The sequence below is a fragment of the Diabrotica virgifera genome, chromosome 2 (genome assembly GCF_917563875.1).
Source record: "Diabrotica virgifera virgifera chromosome 2, PGI_DIABVI_V3a".
Taxonomy (NCBI): Eukaryota; Metazoa; Arthropoda; class Insecta; order Coleoptera; family Chrysomelidae; genus Diabrotica; species Diabrotica virgifera.
Genome location: NC_065444.1, coordinates 213,127,528 through 213,151,379, shown reverse-complemented (window position 1 = coordinate 213,151,379; position 23,852 = coordinate 213,127,528). Strand labels below are relative to the sequence as shown.

At 32.7% G+C, this 23,852-nt stretch overlaps 1 protein-coding gene across 2 annotated transcripts in view; it reads left to right on the top strand.

Annotated features, from left to right (window-relative positions):
• LOC114332134 (membralin) overlaps positions 1-23,852 on the top strand; it is an 893,172-nt gene that overhangs the window by 788,410 nt on the left and 80,910 nt on the right. For both annotated transcript variants that reach the window (XM_050643070.1, XM_050643069.1), the window contains exon 9: positions 21,299-21,398. In XM_050643070.1, the coding sequence (XP_050499027.1) occupies positions 21,299-21,398 (100 nt within the window). The remainder of the gene's footprint in view (positions 1-21,298; positions 21,399-23,852) is intronic.

Here is a 23,852-nt window from a genome sequence, read left to right as displayed (position 1 = left end):
AACCCCCCAAATGTTTGTGTACGTTACAACTATTATTGTGGAGCCATTATAGACCAGTAAGGATCTGTTTTTAGGTGGATGTGAGAGGTGGCATTCAGATTTTTGCGGATAAAGTTAGGTGATAACTTCGTTAATAATAACTGATTTATGCTCCTTCTCAAATATGCCCGAAACATTAATAAAAAAAAAAATAAAATAATTAAACATTTCAAAAAATTTCGTTTTTTTTTCTACTTTTTTTGCTTATAACTTTAAAACGATTCATTTTGGAACAAAGTCGTATAGGAATAAAACAAAGATAATTACATTTTTTATCAGATGCGATTGGTTAAAAATGTCTTAATTTATCACCCTTGCTGCAAAATAGCAATAAATATAAAATAAGGGGGCAAAACAAGCCTGTCCTTATTCAATGATTTTCCATCACTCAGGTTGCACTTGAAACCTTCCTAATTCGCTTAGAAAATCTTTGTAATTTGCTAAAACCGTTCACCAAATTTCATTAAAATTGACTTACTAGATTTTGAATAATAATTTTGCAATCTAAACTTTTTTAAAAAAATTAAAAATTTTTAAAATCTTGCACAACAAAAACTAGAACATACAAAGATTTGTCAATTTTTTTACATATAAAGAAGCACTCCACCTATCTAATGCACTTTACAGAATTGAAATCGGATTGTTTAAGCAGCCTCAGCAATATTTTAAAGTTATAAACAATTTTTTGGCTTATAAACAAATTAGTCCTGTGGCCAGGAGGGGGTGCTACGGGCTCCTTTATTTAGATGGACTTACCCAAGATTTTTATGTATTTTTTTACCCGTAGAACACGATTTTTTTGGGTAACAGTTGATCCGGATGTCGATAAGATTGTTATGAAAAAAGAACTTGAAGAATTACATAACATCGATTTTTCGCAAAATAAAACATTTTTTTGTATTTCTTGGGTAATTCTAAGCAAAAAATGTTCTTACAAGTTTTTTCGTAGGATGCATAGTTTTCGAGATAAACGCAGTGGAACTTTCAAAAATTCGAAAAATTGCAATTTTTGAACGCGAATAACTTTTGATTAAAAAATAAAATAGCAATTCTGCTGACAGCATTTGAAAGTTTAAGTCAAATTATACCGGTTTTAATTATTTGCATTGCTAGAAATTAATTTTTTTTATTATTAAACAAAGCTATTTGTTTATAAGCCAAAAAATTGTTTATAAGTTTAAAACATTGCTGAGGCCCCTTAAATAATCCGATTTTAATTCTGTAAAGTGTATTAGATAGGTAGAGCACCTCTTTATATGTAAAAAATTAGACAACTTCTAAATGGTCTACTTTTTGTTCAGAAAGATTGTAAAAAATTTGAACTTTTTTAAAAACATTTAGATTGCAAATTTATTATGCAAAATCTATTAGGTCGATTTTAATGAAATTTGGTACACGGTTTAAGTATGTTACAAAGAATTTCCTAAGCGAATTACTAAGGTTCTAAGTGCCACCAAAGTGGTTAAAAACATTGAATAACTTGAAAAACATTGAATAATTTGGTGTACGGTTTTAGCACATTACAAAAATTTTCTAAGCGAATTAAGAAGGTTCCAAGTGTAACCTAAGTGATGGAAAATCATTGAATAAGGACAGGCGTATTTTGCCCCCTTATTTTGTATTTATTGCTACATTGCAGAAAAGGTAATAAGTTAAGACATTTTTGACCAGTCGTATATCATACAAAATTCAATTATCTTTATTTTATTTCTCTACGACTTTGTTCCAAAACGAATGGTTTTAAAGTTATAAGCAAAGAAAGCAGAAAAAAATCGGCGTTTTTCGAAATTTTTAAATATTTGAATTTTTTTATTAATGTTCCGGGCATATTTGAGAAGGAGCATAAGTCAATTATTATTACTGAAGGTGTCACCTAACTTTATCTGCAAAAATCTGAATGCCACCTTTCACATCCAAAAATAGACGTTTTTTCACAGATCCTTACTGGTCTATTAGTTAAACACAGTGTTTCTAAAACTTTTTTGCCTTTTAGTCTTTTTTTGATAAGTCACCTTTTATCGAGATGTGGCTTCTTTTTCAAAATATACCTACATGAATATGTACATAAGTTATAAATAAATTTTCAGATTATTAACAGGTGTCTATAATCATACTTAACCATATACAAATATGTGATGGATTCGACAAATATTCAAAATATCTCCATAAACACTGGCCTATTAAAAAAGTACTAAGAGACAAAAAAATTTTAAAAATATTGTGTTTAACTAATGGTGCCACAATAATAATTAATTGGAACGTACACAAAAGTTTGGGGGGGGGGTTTAAGGGAACAAAATCCCCATAAAATTTTTATGGGGTGCACAAATTTAACTTTAATTTTTTTTAAGATGTTGCTGCCATAAAAATTCCACATGTCCATTTTCAATAAAAAATTTTAACGAGTTTTCGATATATGAAAAAAACTCGAGTTTCATTTTGTAACTTCAAAGGGCTGTAACTTTTTTTGTGTGCACTATTGTTTATAGGTAAGTGAGCATATAATTTATGACCAATCTTTTCGGGACACACCCTGTATAATTTGTTCCAACCTGTACCGAATTACATTGTTTTGATTTACGTGTTTTGCAATTTTATTTGATCTGGCTATATGCACCTAGCGGTTACACGACATTTGTTTATTTACATGTAATGTAAAGTTGTGCTTATGACAATTACTGCAGCAATCGAGGCACATATCATGTAATTGTAATGAAACAAATTGTCATTGTATTAAAACAAATCCCAAATTTTCGGACATTGTTTAATTAAATTCGCTTCTAAACCAGTTAGTCTGTTCACTGACGTAAAAATATTGCAAAACCTATAAATTTTAAAGAACCGCTTAGATTGACATGAAATTTGGCATACACATAAGTAACATGTCAAAGAAGAAACGTGCTATTGTGCCGATGTGTGCTTTTGCTATGGGGGTGAGTTTTGGTCCCTTTTTGGGGGATGAAAAAATATACGTTCAAAATAACTCCGCAAATGGATAAACTAACTAATTATAAGCAACTTTTGCTCTATAGCATTTTTTCAGTAAGTTAATACTTTTTGGGTTATTTGCTAGTATATATTATGTTCATTTTTTAACAAAAAAATAGCTTTTAAAACGGTTTTTTGCAAATATATAATTTAAAACGTTAGTGGAGTCTTGGCTGTAAGTGAAGACCATGAAGAAGCATCAAGAAAACTACATATTTCTGTTAACAGACTTAACACCTGGACAAAATGCTGGCGAATTAAATTAAATGAAATGAAGTCAGTGCATATTAATTTTACAACCGAGAAAAAACAACACATTCCTGTTAACGTAAATAATACTCAGGTACCATAGGGCAGGGGTCACCAATTAGTTTCCCTGAGGGTCCGTTTCAAAAACCTATCACACTTCCGGGGTCCGGATTTATATTGCCTGTGTCTGGCTGTTCTGATTCGGTTTCTTTGCGGATTCTTGTTAAAAAATATCCCCTATAAACAAATAAGAAGGGTGCCGGGCGAAATTTTTGGGCAGAAAGTGTTTAATATTTTTTTAACAAATTCAAAACATCACCTTTTTTCCCCTCGATAATATGTTTTAGCATTTTTGGGTCATCTTAAATAAAAAAGATCAGTCATTTTATTAAAACTTAAACGTTTTCAAGCATCGCAAATGGATATTTTCGCATTTTCCATATTTTAAGTCGCTTATAACTCGAAAACTATCAACTTTTCAGAAATATGACAAGAGACCTTTATTGTTTATAATTAACCAAGAAACCTAAAAATACATTTTTCAAGGCAAAAAGAAATCTGAATTTGCTTAAAAAATTGTTTCACCCGGCACCCGTCTGATTTGTTTACAGGGGACATTTTTGAACAGGAATCCGCAAAGAAATCGAGTCAGAAACATTTTTCAAACGAAAGTAGCCTCATACATGGACTAATATGGAAAGGAAAACTAATAATATCTTATTGTTTTTTGGTTACTGTATACTTTTCTATAAATTTTCCTGGTACAATAAATAAAATATACATTCATTTTGTATTGCTTTGATGTTATTATCAGTATATTTTGAAAACAGCAGTAGGTATTGTAAATTGTTACTGAGAATATTTTAAAAATTAGGAATTTATATTTTGAATGCTAATGAAGTTTTTAGACATCTTCAATTTTGTAGAAAGGAAACTGGGGAATTTAAAATAAATAACATAGTACAAAATGCTAATTAACATGTTATCTTTTCTACATTAGTTTCAATGCTAGGTGTTTGTTGCAAACTTATTAAATCTGAAAATTATTTTAATTAAATGTACATCTGAAAAGTACTCCTACAACATATAGTAGAGAACAAATGAATATAAAAAATGCGCATGACAATTCTATATTACAGCTTACTTAATTTCAAAATTAATGATTAGTAAGTATAACAATAAGGGGGAAAACTCTTTACAAAATTAAATTATCAGAGAGAAAAATGACATTTTTTATGTACAACCTGTCTGAAGCTTGGAGTGAGTTTAGTGCAACTGAGTCTCATTAGGGAGTTGAGATATTCATCTGTTAAGTGAGATCTCTACCGATTTTTAATAAAGTTCATTCTTGATAAAGCGGCTTCGCACACATCAGTTGAGCCAAACATAGTACACAATTTCATGGCCAAACATTTTCAAAATTGCCAAACACTAGGTATATTCTGAATTTATCGACGGTCCGCACAAAAGTAGCTCACGGTTCACGGACCGCGGTCCGCTAATTGGTGACCCCTGCCATAGGGTATTACATTAGACGCTAAGCTAAGCTGGAGGACCCATGTTAAAAAGAAACGAGCACAGCTTACATGCAGGATAATCCACTCTGACAATCTACAACAAGATGCTTTTGTATAAAAACAGATTCTAAAACCTATATGGACATATGGCATCCAGCTATGGGGCTGCGCTAGTAACAGTAGACATCATCCAGCGATTATAAAACAGTGTGCTAAGGAGCATTGTCAACGCTCCTTGGTGCTATAGGAACAATGACCTCCATAGGGACCTAGACATGGATACTGTTAACAAGACCATTGAAAAATTTGCCAGGAGTCACGAACAACGACTCCTTTAACACGTCAATATTGAGACCATTTAGCTCCTCGACAACACGGATCTAGATAGAAGACTCAAGAAGAAGAAACCCTTCGAGTTAGTTAAGTTAAAAGTAGTGCACGGTGCAAGTGATGGTACAGGTTAATATTTGTGCAATAAATTAACAGAACCTAAGGGGTACTAGTAAGCTTGTCCTTAGTCTTCAGTTTTTAGTAGTAATTGAGGTTAGTAATAAGTTGCTCATTGATCATATTATTTGATCAGATTGTAATGTTCTTAATCATCTTATTGTCTTCTTGTTCTTCCTTTTTGTATGTAGGCTTTAAAGCCTGTTTCTTCTTCAATATTAGCCTCCTATATTGTTTAAATTATCGCACTATCTTTTTCTTGGTCTGCCAATACTTCTTCGTCCATTTGGTGACTTATCTCGTGCTATTTGTACTATTGTATCTTCCGCCATTCTACTAATGTGTTCGTTCCACTCCTGTTTCCGTTTTGTCACCCATCCATTTATGTCTTCTACATTGCATGATCTTATGTTTTAGCTTCTCTCCCTATCCAACAGACTTTTCCCTGATATTCGTCGAAGTATTTTCATCTCTGTTGTTTCTAGTAGTCGTCTCGTTTTAGATATGTCAGGTCTTATCTCCGCCGCGCATGTCAATATAGGTGTCTTCTCCTTCTTATGCAATCCACTAATGGATGTTCGCGATCACGTTTGACCATTTTTCTCTATCCCTTGCAGTATGTATTAGGTCTCCTATGTTTTTTAGTCCTGTCCATTGTTTGACATTTTGGAGCCATGACATTTTCTTCCTGCCCACTCCGCTTCTTCCTTCGATCTTTCCTTCAATTAAGGTTTGCAGAAACTGGTATGTTTCATTTCTAATTAGGTGCCCCAGTTATGCCGTTTTTCTCTGTTTAATTGTGCATAGCAGTTGTCGTTCTGTACCAATTCTTCTCAGGATTTCTTCATTTGTTATTCTTGCGGTCAAGTCCTATGTTCTCGCTATGCTCTCCAATTTTATTAAGAAGGTTTTGGAGGTCTTCTATATTGTCTGCTATTAAGACCGAGTCATCCGCATATCGTATATTATTGACCCAGGTACCATTTACTTTGATGCCGCTTTCGCATTCCTCAAGAGCTTCCTGGAAAATACTTTCTGAATATAAATTGAACAGTAGTGGGGAGAGAATGCATCCCTGTCTTACACCTCTGAGAATTTTTTGAGCTTGCGTTGTTTCATTATCCACCTTGACGACAGCTGTTTGATTCCAGTAAAGAGCTTCTATGCAACGAATGTCTTTTTGATCTATGTCGGGTTGTTTTAGTATATGTACGAGTTTATGATGTTGTACTCGATCGAAGGCTTTCTCATAATTTATAAAGTACATCATTATATGTTTCCTTTGATCGTAGCAGTTCTGAGCTAGCACTTGGGTCGCAACTAGTGCTTCCCTGGTACCCAGGCCTTTTCGAAATCAAAAAAATTGTGAGCAACCAATAACCTTATCGCATTTTGTGGAGATTCTGTAGTGTAGAACTTTGAGGAATATTTTTAAAGAATGGCTCATCAGACTTATCAGTCGGTGGTCTTGACACTTTGTTGCGTTGTTCTTTTTTGGCAAAGGGATAAAGGTAGATACAAGCCATTGGGCAGGGAATTTTCCTTTTTTATAGATTTGGTTGAAAAATCTTTGGAGTATCGTAATTCCCTCTTTATCTAACAATCTGAGTAACGCAACAGGAATTTGATCAGGTCCAACTGCTTTCCCGTCTTTCGAGGTATTTATTGCTCTAGTAATTTCTTCAATTGTGATCTCGGGACCAGATAGTTTGTTAATATCTATCACTTGTTCCTGAACGACTTCTATCTCAGGCCTCTCGTCTGCAAAGAGATTAGAATATTGCCCATAATCGAATGCAGGCAAAGATAAATGGAAAATTAATACAGTTTATACCAGTACAAAGCGGAGTCAGACAAGGTGACTCGTTAAGCCCACTGCTCTTTAATAATAATGGACGAAATAATAGAAGCAGTACGTAAAGGTCATGGTTACAGAATGGGGAACAAAGAAATCTAAATATTATGTTATGCAGACGACGCCGCATTAATCGCCGAGACAGAAGACGATCTCCAAAGATTAACACACATCTTCAATACAACAGCCAAGAAATACAATATGATAATATCAGCAGAAAAAACCAAATGTATGACAACATCTAAATACCCACTACGATGTAAAATCGAAATTGATGGGGATGTTGAAGAAGAAGAACTAGTTACGGATATGTTGAAGAAGAAGTACGACAACAAAGCTTAAAAGCAAGTAAAGCGGCGGGATCTCTTAAGACACAATCTGGAAGAACACACACCTAAGACAAGACACAAAAGCAAGAATCTACATATAAAGCTTCTTATTGGTGTTTAATAAATAAAAAAAAAAGAATGTGTGTGTACTTTGTACGCACGTAAGAAGTTATACTTCTATTATATGATTTCAACGGAATTAATATACTTTAAACAGTTTATTTATATTTTATTTTAATATTAAACTAATTTTAATACTTACTACTTCTCAAAATTTTTTATTAAAACAGTGCCAAAAATTAAAATAATAAAAGAATAAAACACACACAAACAAACACATTGAAAAATGTCACAAATGATTTCTGAACAATGTAGGAAAATTTTTTAACTAAATACGTATTTTCTGAAAAAAAAATTATATAATAAATAAACTTACAATCATAAAATGTATAAAAAAAAATAAAAAAATAAAAGTTTCCATTGGGGTTCGAACCCGCTTATCAGCGCAGTTAGTATTGAAATTCATTCACCTTAAATTTTTACCCACGGAGACCATGTGTCATCACGTGCGAATATCAACTAACTAAACGGATTAAACTTTTGACGGTTCTGAATTTAACCAAATGATTTTGATTTTGAATTCAAATTATTTAGAATTGAATGAAATTGAAAGAAAATACAACAAAACATGAGTAAGAAAACAATATATTAGGTGAATATTGATAGAAACTTTGATGGTAATCAAATTATGTAAATCAAAGCATTACGTACTATTTTGGTAGGTTCTTTTTAAATTTTCCCAATAGGTAGGTACCTATGAAATTTTTTATTAGGATACTGAAACATTTACAATTATTACGTACCTGTCACTTTAGTCACTACAATATTACTCGACTCTCTGATTCTTTAGTTTTGTATGAGATCGTCCCGCTTGATTGATGTTATCCACAGATCTATACGCCTTCGAGATAATCGGTTTTAAATCAGTAATTTTGTGATTGAAAACCGCAGTCACAGAATAAAACTCCACTTCTCTGTTTGATGGGCTTCCACACCTGGCATCTTTTCTATGTTAATAAGTCCAAAAAGTTATAGGAAAACTATTTAAAATGGCGGTATAACTATTAACTAACTTTTGTCTGTTGTTTCGCTTCTCACAAATTTTATAACACAACAGCCATAACCACAAAAATAGACCACATCAAACCACAGCTGTGCTACATCCGCCATATTGGATAATTTTTGACATGCCATTTAAACACCCAAACCTGACAAAGATATAACTCGCGTGCATCCGACACTAAGGATTTTGATGTAAAATTCACTCCCATCGCGCCTAAAGAAGTATAACTTCAAAAAGTTGTAGTAAAACAAATCCCAAATTCTCGGACATTCTTTAATTAAATTCGCTTCTAAACCAGTTGTTTGTTACCCCGTCCATGTTTTCGAACGCCCACTGAAAAAAATATAATGCTTGAAGGGAGATTGAGAAATAAAGATTTATTATCAGCGCAAGTGACAACGACTGTGTGGCTAGAAAAGACATTATTAATGATTAGCGAGGAATCACAGTTGAAAGAGAATATACCCCCAAAAAGAAAAACTCAACGGTCAAAATGTTTGTTATTCGAAAGAAGGAATACATAAAAGATTTTCTTTCGCTGTATGGAGTAAATTTCAATTTTCGGCAATGGGACGATATAAATTTTTACTTTCTTTAGATTTAGTACGGTTTCAATTTCCTCTACATAATTTATTTCCAATTATGTAGCTCGTTCATATTTAACCGGGTTTCTCAAGGTAGTATTTAATTAAAAGAATCAGACTGTTTGTGTTTTTTTCTAAGGACAAAATAAACAATACGACAAAAGTTATCAGATCTGTACAAGGTTGATCCCGAATGTACTAAAGTGTTAAGCTTATTTCTGTCTTAATATACACACATTAAAAATGTCCAAGAAGCACCACTATTATTTCACATTTTTCAATAAAAACTTGCAAACTTTTTTGTAACTATTCGATTTGAAAACTTGTTCTCTTAGACCAGGGCAGTTAGCAATATAGCACCTAGAGATTTGCAACTTTTTGCATTGTGTTTAGAATGACGTCAGGAAAAAAGTCAACTGTAGAAAATGCATAATTGCATTTTAAAGGGGATAAAGTTCATCCAAAAGTGCATAAACATGTCAAAATAAGCATATGAAGGGCCAGATTTTGTTAGTCGGGGATGTTTGGGGTCACTGAACACGACTATGGTATCAGAACCGACCGACCCCCCGGGGCACCTAATGCCCAGGGGCATAAAAATTTGCCTTAGAGGGGAACTTCCAATGAAAAACCAACCAAAAACATAAAAAAGATAAACTCAGATTACATAAAAGATATAAATTATAACTTAGAGGCAATAAGTTTCCTTAATTTTCCTAACTAGCGTGTTTATTGGGTTGAATTTGTCTTTCTGTGGTTTCGGTTTTATGTAAATAATATATTTTTACGTTTGAACAATTTTTTTTTCTTTAATTTGGGACCTTGTTAGGTGGAGAAACTTCCTCATTTTTCCTCCCCGTAGATCCGCCATGGCCAGAGGGCATCTTTAACATCAGTTTTATCGGACGTTCGTCGTCGTGAATAATGTTTGCAAGGCTATATCATGTATTATAGATATATAAACAATCATAAACATTTCAATATTCATTTCAGTACTGTTTATTTTGCCGCATACTGTACTATTTCTGCGACTATCATGTGGCACTTCCATTTACAAATTTTTAACCGAAAGTATAAATTTGTTCTCGTCTTGCTAGGGCTCGTCGAACAGTATATCGCTTGCTCTATTCGGGCGGCATTAATACAGTAGGCACTTCCGATTGTAACTATGGAACCGGAAGTAAGGAGGTCAAATTTCTCAACTTTAATACCATCCTTAAATTCTTAGCTCTCCTTTCGTTCTCGATCTCATTTGTAATTCTTCCGGTTCTAATAACGGAAGAGTTATGTTCACGGACAGATGATGCACGGGTAAAATGGCATGAAACCGGAAGTATATTTGTTTTGGTCTTGCTAATGCGCGTTGAATAATATATCGTTATACTATTTCAGCACTTTAAAACAGTAATTCCGGTTGAAACTCTCGCACCGGAAGTCTAAGGTCAAATTTCTCAGCTGAATACCACCTTTGGATGATATTAAGGTGAGAGCAGACAGACAGGCATGAAACCAGATTATATAAATATTTGTTCTCTTTAACACTTTGTTATGACATGGTTAATTCAAACTTTTCACTGTTTAATGTTGTAAAGTGAGTGAAAATCAAAAGAATATCAGTGGCCTCATAGAAGTATTCACCTGTTAGGTTTCCTGCAAAATTAAAGTTGACTTTTTATCAACAAACAGTAGTAATTTAGTCCGTGGCGTAACAAAATCCATCGGGCCCCCCTCAGAATTGGAAGTGAGACCCCCTTTAAAAAATTACTAAATGCGACATGTGTAACAAAAACTTATATATGTTATAGGCAAGTAAATGAACGTGAAATACGGTGATACCGTGTAATTTCCAATGTCACCACCGAAATGATCCAGTCAATAATTTTTGAGTTAATTACGAGTGCAAATATTCAATAAAAAACAACGTTTCAGGCGGTTTTTCGCAAATAACTCAAAAAGTAAGTATTCGTAAGTAAATAGCAAAAATGTAGCTTATACATTAATCTGAGTCTATCGACCCAGTAAATGCAAATTTGTAGCTCATGAAAAATTGTTCTTATTCGTCAAATATAACCTGTAAAAAAGTAAGAAAAAAAAGTGGTGTATATATTAGGTCTCTATACCTAGTAGAAGCAGAGTTATATCCAATGAAAATAGGTTTATATTCGTCAAATTTCATATCGAATATTTTAACGTGAAATAACCAAAAATTAAGCACCTTTCGGGGAAAATTCATTAACTTTTTTTAAGTGTTTAAAAAAGTTTTAGGTATTTTTACTTTTTATAAAAATTTATATCATCAAAACTCAGTGAGTTACGCTCAAAATACAGTTAAAGCCTTTTTTGGTAAAACAAAATTGTGAAAATCTCCCTCTATTTAGCACCCCAAATGAAACTAATCATTACCGCTGTACAAATTACTTATCTTTTTTTATATGACATGTAAGTTTCCCCGGTTCTTAAAACCGGTGAAACCGGTTTAAAGTGCTTATTTTTGAATGGATTTTATTTGAAAGGGCTCTAACGAGTCACTAATCACGAGTGTAAGCAAATTTTGAACAGCCATATATTAACCAATTTTTGCATTACATAAAACCAAAATAAAACCAAAATATTTAGAAAAGCACAACCTAGTTGTATTTACTCTTTGAGAGTTTTCGTATCACTAATACTCAAGGGCGGGTTTAAGACCGATTTTCGGGGGAGCCATGAACTTTTATGATACATGCATAGCTTAGGTTACCTCATATTTTACCTTGTTCAGCACAATCTTTACTATCGTTCAGTACAAAGCTAAAAACATTTTTCTCGTAGCAAGCGTAATATGTATTTCAAACTAAAAACATTTGAACTGCAAATATTTAAATTTATATTTTAAATCCTCGAGGGGGGCTCTCTGGATCTGTCCTTGCTAATACTTTTTAAGTTATTTTGAAAAAAGAGCATTTTTCTAAAAAAAACCCTTTTTTTTCCTATAAACCAAATTTTGTCAAAAATAAGAACTTCGAACCGATCCAACGTAGGGGGAGACTTTCACGTTTTTTTAGCAAAAAAAGGGGCCAACTTTATTTTGAGCGTAACTCGCTTAGTTTTGATGCTAGAAGCTTGCTATAAATTGCTAGAAAAAATAAAAATAAAGCTAAACATTAAAAAAAAGTTTCAATAAGTTTTCCCCGAAAATGCTTCGTTTGTTGGTTATTTCACGTTGAAATATTCTATTTGAAATTGAAAGAATAAGAATACTTTTTCATGAGCTATAACTTTGCTTTTTCATGAGCTGTGTCGATAGACTTCATGAATAGGTACACCATTTTTTTTTGTTTTTTTATTAGCTACATTTTTGCTAAAATAATTTTTTCGGTAATTGTTCGATAATATTTAATTCCATAATATACTTAGATTTTGTGGATTTGAGTTATTTGCGAAAAATCCTCCTGAATTTTCACTCGCAAGTAACTTGAAAAGTATTGACTTAGATAAAGAAGCTCTATAGAACCAAAGTTGCACAAGTCTTACTTTGAAGTTGAGGATAAGCAGAATTTTAATCTAAATTGCCAAGCAAATCTGTCGTGACGCTGATAATTACACTCCAAAACGATCACTTACTAAGCTATTAGTGTATTCAGGCACTGTTTATGACAACTTAAACAATAAAATAAAAAGTAAATTAATAAACGACTACATTATTACATAGTATTATTCCATGAGATGGACAACTTTCTTCGTGCGCTACTATCAGGGAATATATTTAAAATTTTATTAATACATACAATAGATACATACAATACATTGTATCTATCTGATGGGCAACTTCATTTTCAATACAGCATTGCTTAAAAAACGTTGCGTATGTGTGCGCAAAATAATATAACAATAACACATTTTTACATAATATTAGACAACAAGATGGGGCCCCTGATCGATTGGGGCCCCTGCAAGCATCATGCTGCGGGGGCCTCTGTTACGCCCCTGAATTTAGTACAAAGGCAGCCACTATTATCCGTCTGGATTTTATTGCTTTAAAAAAGTTGTAGTGGATAGAACATTAGATATATGTTATAAAAGAATTTATATTTTACTGAAACATTTTCCCATGTCAGTTATAAGTTTGAGTTTTGACCGAAACATAAGTACTCTGTATACCGGTCTAAAATTTTGCACATATTTTCTACTATAGCATGTCAGTGTAATCGGATAACTTTTTGTTCTGTTATATAAAGTAGAGAATCTCATAACTACGTAAAACTTGACGGACATTTCAATCTGCGAATAACATATCACATTACCTTGTGTGTTTCGAGTCAGTCTTGTCCCTTTTATCCCAGGGGGATATTATCTGACACAACAAAAAGAAAAACACGACTAGCAAAAGGAAGATTACGAATAATAGCTTACCCAAAACGACACGAAATTACTTTCAGGTCTATTACCTAAAATTGACCTATTGTGTCTTATTTGGCCAACGTAATAACTGGACAACTGTGGATAATGTTACTGAGTGTATAATTAAGAGTCGCTGGAAAGGAAAACCTTTGTAAACAAACAAAAACATCGTGGGATACTGTATTTAGAAAAAAAATACCGCATTGAAAAAAATGACAATGTTTTTTATTTGGTTTTTAAAAAGCTGTTTATTTTAAGAAATCTACTTTGTTTATTTTTATTATAGCGATTAATAGTCCAGTAAATGACCGTTTGGGAGTGTAATTTTCAGTAGTAATTGCACAAGAGCTCTAAAATTATCGAATTTTTCCCGAGTGACAATTCGACAGTTTTAATTTCACGACCCGAAGGGGAGTGAAATTATGTAAAAGTGTCACGAGAGCAAAAATTCGATAATAATTTTAGAGATCGAGTGCAATTTGCTGCGATTATTTCATGAATAAAACTGTTCATAACCAAAATTTTATTGTAATTTATGTAAGTACAAATTAGTACAATTAAATAAACAGTTGTTATAAATATTTGACGGTTGAAAGTCATTACTTTTATAATTTTTAAAACATTAATTGTCATTAATGTCACTGAATGTATTTTTTCGTAGCAACGAAGGGCATCTGACGTAATATACTTAACGACGGGATATTATCAAAAATTATCGATTTAATTCAGATTTCTGTAGCTTTCTATTGGTCAGAAATGAATTTTTACCGAGTGACACTTTGACAGTTTTAATTTCACGACCCGCAGGGGAGTGAAATTTTGTCAAAGTGGCACGAGGGAAACAATTCGATAATAATTTTAGAGATCTAGTGCAATTTGCTGCTATTATTTCATGAATAAAACTGTTCAAAACGAAAATTTTATTGTAATTTATTTATGTAAGTACAAATTACTGCAGTTAAACACACAGTTGTTATAAATATTTGACGGTTGAAAGTCATCACTTTTATAACTTTTAAAACAGTAATTGTTATTAATGTCATTAATGTATTTTTTCGTAGCAACGAAGGGCATCTGACGTAATATACTTGACGACGGGATATCATCAAAAATTATCACTTTAGTTTTTATTTCTGAAGCTTTCTATTGGCCAGAATCTTCTATGAATGAAATAATAGGGTATAATAACACAAGAGAGTGAGAATAAATTCACAATAATGCGACAGTTATTCGAAAATTTGTTGTCTGGCAATAGACACGAGAGCCCGCAAGGCCCAATGACAACAAATTTGAGAAAAATAAAGCAATATTTTCTTATTTATTCTTACTGTCGTGTGATATTCGTAAGATTATTTTTTAATACTTACCTACATATAAAATTCAAGTGTTTATATAAAAATAGTCAGTGACATTGATCCCAATTAATGTGACATACATTTTTTAACTTGTCAAAGGTAAAAGCACAGTTTAGCAAATATTTATTCAGTAAATACAGTTTTATTCATGAAATAATCTTACCGAAGTAAATCGAGCGCTTAAATTTGCCGATTTGTGTTCTCCTCGTGACAATTTGACATTAGATGCAGAATTAAAAGTATATTATGGATATTTTCTTAAATGTAACAGTTGTCAAAACTAGTAAACTGGTTGCAATTAAACAGAAACAATCTACTTAAAAAAATTCTCACTGTAATTTTCTACAGTAGAAAATTACCGATGAAATAATAATCTGATTGGACAGAATTAAACACATGATCAAAAATCTTACTATACGATTGTAAGTTAAAATCATTAAAAAATAATCACTTTTAATTTTTATTCCTGTAGCTTTCTATTGGTCAGAATCTCCTACGAATGAAATAATCAGGGTCAACTCCGAATTGCATGAACATTTGGATTTAGGTTCTACTTACACTCCACTTCAAAGTTGAAATTTGACTTGAGGGGTGACAATCTCGGGGCTGGAAAAACGAGCGTTTTTAATTAATTATTAGTCCGTATGTGGATAAATTGACTAATTCTAAGCAACTTTCAATCCACAGAGATTTTTACGTAATTCAGTACTTTTCGAGTTATTTGCGATTGAAAATGTTTATATTTCGACAAAGGAAAAACACGTTTTCAGACGGTTTTTCGCAAATAACTCAAAAAGTAAATATATTTTATCAAAAAAAAAATTCCAAGCAAAAATAGAGCCTATAAAAAATCGAAAAAGTATGGCATATTAAAAAAGTCTATAAACCAAGTAAAAGCAAAGTTGTAGTTCATGAAAAATACGTTTTTATTCGTCAAATTCCAAATCGAATATTTCAACGTGAAATGACCAAAGAATTAAACAATTTTTGGCAAAAACTTCTTAAAATTTTTTAATGTGTTTAGAAAAAGCTTATTTTTATTTTTTACAAAAGTTTCTAGCATGAAAACCAAACGAGTTATTCTCAAAATAAAGTTGGCCCATTTTGTTGGTAAAACAAAAATCGTGAAAATCTACTCCTTTTAGGACCCTAAATAAAATGAATCGTTACCGCTTTGTGTATTTTTTTATACGATCTGTAAGTTTTACCGTTTCGATGTGTTTTCTTTTGAGAAAATTTGGTTTTAAAGTAAAAAAAATGTTTTCTAAAAATTTTGGAACAATGCTTTAAAAAAAAAAACTTAAAAAGTATTAGTGATTCGGAAAATCTCAAAGACTAAAAAATGTAGGCTTTGCTTTGACAAATATGCTAGTTTCATTTTGTTTTTCTGTAAGACAAAAATTGGTTAAGATATTGCTGTTCAAAGTTTGCATTACACTCGTGATTATTGACTGGTTCAATACATTTCAACTACAACCCTCTCAAAAATAAGCACTTTAAACCGGTGAAACTTACAGATCATATATAGTCCAGGGCGCATCTGTTTTGAGATGGACGTTGAGAGGTGACTCAAATTTTTTTGCAGAAATTGCTTGAAAATAACTCTAATAATAATATTTGAGTTATCCTCCCACTCAAAATGGCCAGGAACATTGTTTAAATAATCAAAATGTCAAAATATGAAGGAAAAATTTGAGTTTATTATTGGTTTTTTGATTATAACTTTAAAACTGTTCATTTCTGAGAAAAGTTGCAATAACATAAAAGTTGCGTAATTAAATTTCCTACAATATAGAATTGGTTAGAAATTTAACAAATAGTCACCTTTGTTGCAAAATAGCAATAATTGAGAAAAAACCATACAAAAACAAGTATTGGCGTTTTACGTTTTTCAATCATTTATGCTACAATTTGGACCTTCATATTTTACCCAGAAAAACTTTATGATATAGTAAAACAACACTGTAAATTTCATTAAGATCAGTTTAAAAGATTTCGCAAAATAAATTTTGCAATCCAGCTTTCGCAAAAAAAAATTCATTTTTTTAAAATGTTGCAGGACTGAAAATAAAGCGGATAGCAAGTTGAATTTTTTTTGCTTATAGAAGTATCCTTATTTTTTTTTGCTTATAGAAGAAAGGTACAGACCTTTTATCTGCAATTTGCAAAATTAAAATCGATTAATTACCACGGCGTCAGGAAATTTTTTAAATAAACATTAATTTTTGGTGCTACGCGCAGGACAGCGGTGTTCGATTCACACAAGTTCATTTCCACCAAAATTTCTTTCAATCTTTATCTGATATATTATTTTCTTACTCTATATTTTGTTGTATTTTAATATTTTAATTCCACAAAAATCAAACTATTGTTTGTGAAATATTGTTTAAACAATTGCATATGTTTAAAGATAATAAACTTTTATTCTCTAAGTTAAAATATATGAACAAAGAAAGTTTTTGCTAAAAAAGTGTTATTTCAAAGGATAGAGTATGTGTTTTTATTTTGCAATAAACAAATTTATTTATTTATATCGAAATGTAATAAAAATTAAAATGTATCAATCATTATAAAAGGTCATTGGAATGCTCAATCAGAGCAAACTATCCGCTGGCCTGCGCGTAGCACCAATAATTAATGTTTATTTAAAAAAATTCCTGACGCCGTGGTAGTTAATCGATTTTAGTTTTGTAAATTGCAAATGAAAGGTACAGTACACTTCAATAAGAAAAAAAAAATTCAACTTGCTATCTGCTTTATTTTCAGTCCTGTAACATTTTGAAAAAATGAATTTTTTTTGCGAAAGCTGGATTGCAAAATTTATTTTGCAAAATCTGTTGAACCGATCTTAATAAAATTTACAGTATTATTTAACTGTATCATAAAGTTTCTGTGGGTGAAATATGAAGGTCCTAAGTGTAGCATAAATGGTTGAAAAACGTAAAATGCGAATACTTGTTTTTGTATGGTTTTTTCGCAATTATTGCTATTTTGCAACAAGGATGACAATTTTTTAAATTTTTAACCAATTTTATTTTATAGGAAATTTATTTACGCAACTTTTATGTCAGTACAACTTTTCTCGGAAATGAATACTTTTAAAGTTATAATCAAAAAACGAAGAAAAAAATCGAATTTTTCCTTCATTTTTTGACATTTTGATTATTTAAACAATGTTCCGGACCTTTTTGAGAGGGAGGATAACTCAAATATTATTATTTGAGTTATTTTGAAGCAATTTCTGCAAAAAAATTTGAGTCACCTCTCAACGTCCAAATGTACTAATATTTCTACAGATCCGCCCTGGTCTAATAAAAAATACAATTATTTTTAAAGCGGTAACGACTAATTTCATTTGGGGTGCTAAATAGGGAGAGATTTTCACGAAAAGGAAACCTTTGTAAAGAAACAAAAACAATGTTGGAAAAAAATACCGGATTGCAAAAAAATTACATGATTTTTTTTTGGTTAATTTTTAGATATTTATTTATGAAATCTCTTGAGTGCAAAATAGTCAATTCAAAAGCGAGATTTGAGATTAGCATCCTATTTGAATGTAAGAAGTATGAAAATAAAAATACGTAATGGGCCAACAATAACTTTATTATTGAACTTACAAAAACTGCTATTGCATGATTTTGAGAACGCATTATGAAAACAATATGCAATACGAACAGAGTTTCCTAAATATTCATCATTGGAACGAAGGCAAGAAAGACGTTATGAAGAAAGAAATCGTTAATTACAAGTTTAACTTCTTTATCTTTCAGTATTTGATATTACCACTCCTACTCCTAATTACGATGCTGATTCTGATAGATTTCGCATGGATGGATGCCTTTTCTAATAAATTCTTAAGACATTGCTTCCCATTCATTATTAAGCGCAGCTCTCAATTATATTATGCTCCTTGGTGCATGATTTCTGTCTCGGACCCTTCGTTTAAGCTCATCCCAAACATGCTCTATTGGATTTAAATCAGGTCTCAACTCAGGCTAATTTATTGTAGGTATGCTGATCTCAGTCAGATAAGTGGCGGTAACTCATATGGTATAGCATAGTACATTATCGTGCCTTAAAGTAAAGACATCACCAATAAATCCTGCAAAGATGAAACCACATGTTCCTCCAAAATGTCTCTAATGTATCGACCTGCCATTAAACCTCACCCACGTCCTCCACCAGGCATGAAAACCAACTCGGTTTTCCCATCCATGGAAACGCCTGCCCAAAACATACAAGAACCGCCTCCATATGACACAGTTTCTCTATACACCATTGAGCAAATCGCTCTCCTGACCTTCTATAGACTCGACGCCTCTTGTCGTTGCCGTATAGGCAGACCCTGCTTTCGTCGGAGAATAATTCCTTACTCCATTAATAGTCGTCCTAATCCAGATGTTCGCTAGCAAATTCTAGTCGCCTTTGCTTCTTGGCTGTAGTTAGCTTAGAACCCGTAGCTGCCCTTTTTGGTGTCAGGTTGGCTGCATTCAGCCTTCTTCTGACTGTCCAAATGCTGGTAACTACACCTCTGACCTCACAAGCTCTTCTTTGAGATTAGCACCAGTCAAATGTCGATTTCGCAGGGACTTCGAAACAAGAAATCGATCATATTTTTTCGTTGTTATTCGTTTACGGCCTCCTCAATGTCGGCGGATATATTTACCAGTATCTTGGTACCAACGATACATTCGGGACACAGCTTATTGGCTTAAATTTAGTCGATTTGCCACAACCCTCGTCCAGGCCTCCTCTCAAGGATGCTACTGCTTGGTCTGTTTTGACGGATGTCAGTGTGTTTCGATTTCAATTGAGTCAAATCCGACTTAATTTTCCGAAAATTTTTCAAATTTCCGTAAAATCTTTTTTTGGCAGAATTTTTCACTAACGGTGGTAAATTGTTACGTAAGAAACCTTCCTTTTTCAAATGCCATACGATTTTTTGTTTCAGAGATCCCAATCCTGAGATTAACTGTCCGCCATCCGGATTACTTTTTTTCGAGGCCTCGACTTTGGCGCCCTTAACAATATTAGTGAACGTGCATATATGAAAGAAGATATATTATTTTTTGTATTCTCTAAGAGTTAGATATTAATATGTAAAAGGTTTTATGTTTATTTTTAATAAAGATTCTGAGGAAAAAATCTTTCTTGAAAAAAGGCTTATTTTTGGTCATCTAAAGTGTACTAGTACCTTGTTTCACAAATCCATGAAATATGAAACTAAAAATCTAAATTTTAAGCCCGTACTACACTCTCGTCGAAGTCGATCGAGATTCAACAAGTACGAGACTGTAGACGGCCACCTTGTGTAACTTTGCCTAACTTCGTTCTACTTCCGAAATCTGTCGGTCTGGTCAAAAGGATCTTTGTCGGTATCGCACCGCTCTTTGTCGGTATCACACTTCGAACGAGTGTGTAGAGAGGGTACGTCGGACTTCGGTCAACTTTGGCGAAGTAACTTCGCCGAGAGTGTGGAGCCCGTTTTACATGCGCCCTTAAGTCTCAAAACGTGACCAAAACCAATATGGATCAACCTGCCGGAAGTCGCCTCTGTTAAAGGGACCTTGAAAGGTCAAGTAACCGATTTTTGACATTTAACTCTTTGGGTCATGGTCAGAGTGGCTGATTGAATGTTCAAACAGACAAGACCTTTTAGCCATGAGAAAAAGATTGAGCGTTTTAAATTAAACATTACTATGTTAAATGAAATTTATTTATAAATTTAAAATTATTATTATTATTTTATATTGCTTATTTTATTTATTTATTTAATATGCGAAAAGTAAAAAGTGAACCGTAACAAACTTCCTGGTGGAATACAGGAACTACTTTGTGGAATTTTCGGTACGATTCTTTTGATTTTCTTATAAAACTCAATTGCTTCTTCCTTCTCTTTGTCTGCAGTGGAGCATAAACTTTTATGATGTTTGTATTCATGGGGTTCTCTTGTAAATACTATAGTATTAAATGTTATGGTATCCTTATTAAAAAAAATCTATTTTCTTTTTACATTTTTTTAAAGTAGTAGAAACAGTATAATGTATAACCCCTAAGCAATACCAACTTTCTACTCAAAATAATAAGAAAATTTCCTCTATCGTTTTTCGAAACATTAGAAGTACTTATTATTCAAATGTTAGGATAAACATAATAACTTACATGTATTTGACGGAACTTAGTTCTTCAAAATGTATAAATTTCAGTGTATAAATTTTCGAACAACCCCTTATCTAACACAGCTGGTTGTTAAAAAAAAAACAAGTGTAAATATTTCAAGTCGGCGCATCGTCTCTCTATAAACTACTACCGGATTGGCTTCAATGGCGTATTGTTCTCCATTTCCCGGGAGTGAAAATCAGAACAGCTAGTAATTAATTATTTCCGAGCAATTGCAGCGAACAAAGCTTTATCGGTTTTCTTCTGTTTCAGATTCTTCTACCTCTACCATTTCTCGTTTTACGCCTATCACTATAGGTTTAACGGGCAATACAGTAGTTTGGCCCTCGTCACTTCTTGGCTGTTTATTCAGGTAAGTTGTTTGTTTTCTTAATCTTTTGATGGCAGTTAATTGAAAATATTCCCGAGAAATAAATGGAAATATACTGGAATTGTTTGTTTTTCACGAATTAAATTTAACTTAAGCATTTCCATGTGATTTTACATTTACGTAATTTAAAAAATGACGAATCGCTAAGGGATGAAAACAAAATTTCAAATGGTAAGTAGTAAATAGAACTAAAATGAATTCAGGAAACTATTAATTAGTTATTACTGTGCTCACAATCTTTTACTTATAATACACTCACAGACAAAAATATTGCATATTTTATTGTTGAAGTATATCTGTTTACTTTTTTTGTACTTTTGATTGCCAAATAAATTAGGCTGGACTATAAATTGAGCTGGACTATCCTACGTATATTTATTGTCAATAAACTTGCATATTGCAGAGTCACAACTAATTTGTAGAGAAATTAATGAAATACAGTGGAACCTCGATAACTCGGATTAATCGGGACCGCGGCCGATCCGGGTTATCGAAAATCCGGGTTAGCCGGAGAATATAGTAAAAATTAATAAATAACCTCCATTACAATTACAAAAACATGAAACACATATGCACAGTACACATCTAAATTACGTATAGTTGTATAGAGTGTAGAGTTTTGTTCATTTCTTGGTAAAAAACTCAGTCATACTGTAGAGATGTACCGACACCATAATATGGTAGGTCTGGATCCTGCGTACAAAAAAAAATTAATAAATAGCAAGCTGAAAATTTGTTATTAGCTTAAGGGTGTCTAGTCGGACAAACATTAATATATGGGAACACTGGAACAGGGGAAGTTTTAACTGTGGAACAGGTTAAAAATTTGGAACGGTCAGACCACGAAAACGGCACATGTATTTTTTCCGACAGAACAGACTTAAACTCTCCGAACGGAGATTAAACTCTCATGCAAAAATCAGACTGCTATTTATCACCAAATTGGCGTTTTAATGAGTGGAACATGTAGAATATGTCAAATGACAGGAATTATGACAGGTGATAAATAGCAGTCTGATTTTTGCATGAGAGTTTAATCTCTGTTCGGAGAGTTTATGTCTGTTCTGTCGGACAAAACAAATGTGCCATTTTCGTGTTCTGACCGTTCCAAATTTTTGACCTGTTCCACAATTAAAACTGCCCCTGTTCCAGTGTTCTCATATATCAAAGTTTATCCGACTAGACACCCTTAAGCTATTAATAAATTTTTAGCTTGCTATTAATCAACTTTTTTTTCATACGCGGGATCCAGACCTATGGTAGCATAATATCATATTATGATGCTGCAATAAATTTATTTTAAAGATTCGTCTTTATCAATCCTACCTAATGTTTCTAGTTTCTTTTCCATTGTCACTGCAACATTTTTACGTTTTGTTACCATTACGTAGACAAAGCAAACACAATCTGAAGCACGATTACATTACAGAACGGAAGTGATTAATAGGCTGTACTACACACAATACAAGAATTTTTAAATAGTCACGTCTTTTTTAAACAATGCTAAGACAGTTTGACATAAATAAAGAAAAAGGAATACAGACAGGTGTCTGTTCTTTCCGATAAGCTGAGACGGTCGCTCTGGCTGCCGCCGTGTGCATGAATCATTTTTACTATTGTACTTATGTGTTCAAATTACACAAATACACATTATCTCTGAAATATTATTTGGCCTACATACATTTTTATTTGATAAAATTGTTAAATTGTTTATTTGTTAAATTTTTGTCTGATGAAAATCGGTCCGGGTTAGCCGGACTTCCGGGTTATCGGGGGCCGACTTATCGGGGTTCCACTGTACTCTGATTTTGCTTATAACGTTTAATTAGAAAAACAAACAATTAGACAACAGAACAATTTTTTACGGCAACATTGTAACAATTTAGTACCTAGTATTTCCACCTCTAGCTGTAATGATTGCCTAAATCTTTCTAGCCATGCTCCGCAGAATATTTTGGATGGTTTCTTGCGAAAGTCGATTCCATTCTTCCTGTGCAGCTTTTCTTAATTCTGTAATTGAGTTTGGAGCTGGATTTCTTACTCGTATACGTCTTTTTAGGATGTCCCATATATGTTCTATGGGATTTGCATCAGGGCTTATTGGTGGCCACTCTAGAGCCTCAACCCCAACATCTTCAAGATATTGTATGACTGTTCCTGCGGTATGTGCGGCATAAGGAAAAACATGCTCTTCAAGGATGTGCCGTATGTACCAGTCAGCATTCATTCGAATATTCACCTCAATAAGCTCTGTACGACTCTCCCAACTAATGCCACCCCATAGCATTATGGAACCGTCACCAAAACTGACATTTTGTACAAGATTACATTCTGCGAAACGTTCCCAAGCCTTTTGTATACTCGATCACGTCCATCTGGCTTCCATAATTGTATCCTCGTTTCATCTGTGAAAAGAACTCTTCCCCATTGATGTTC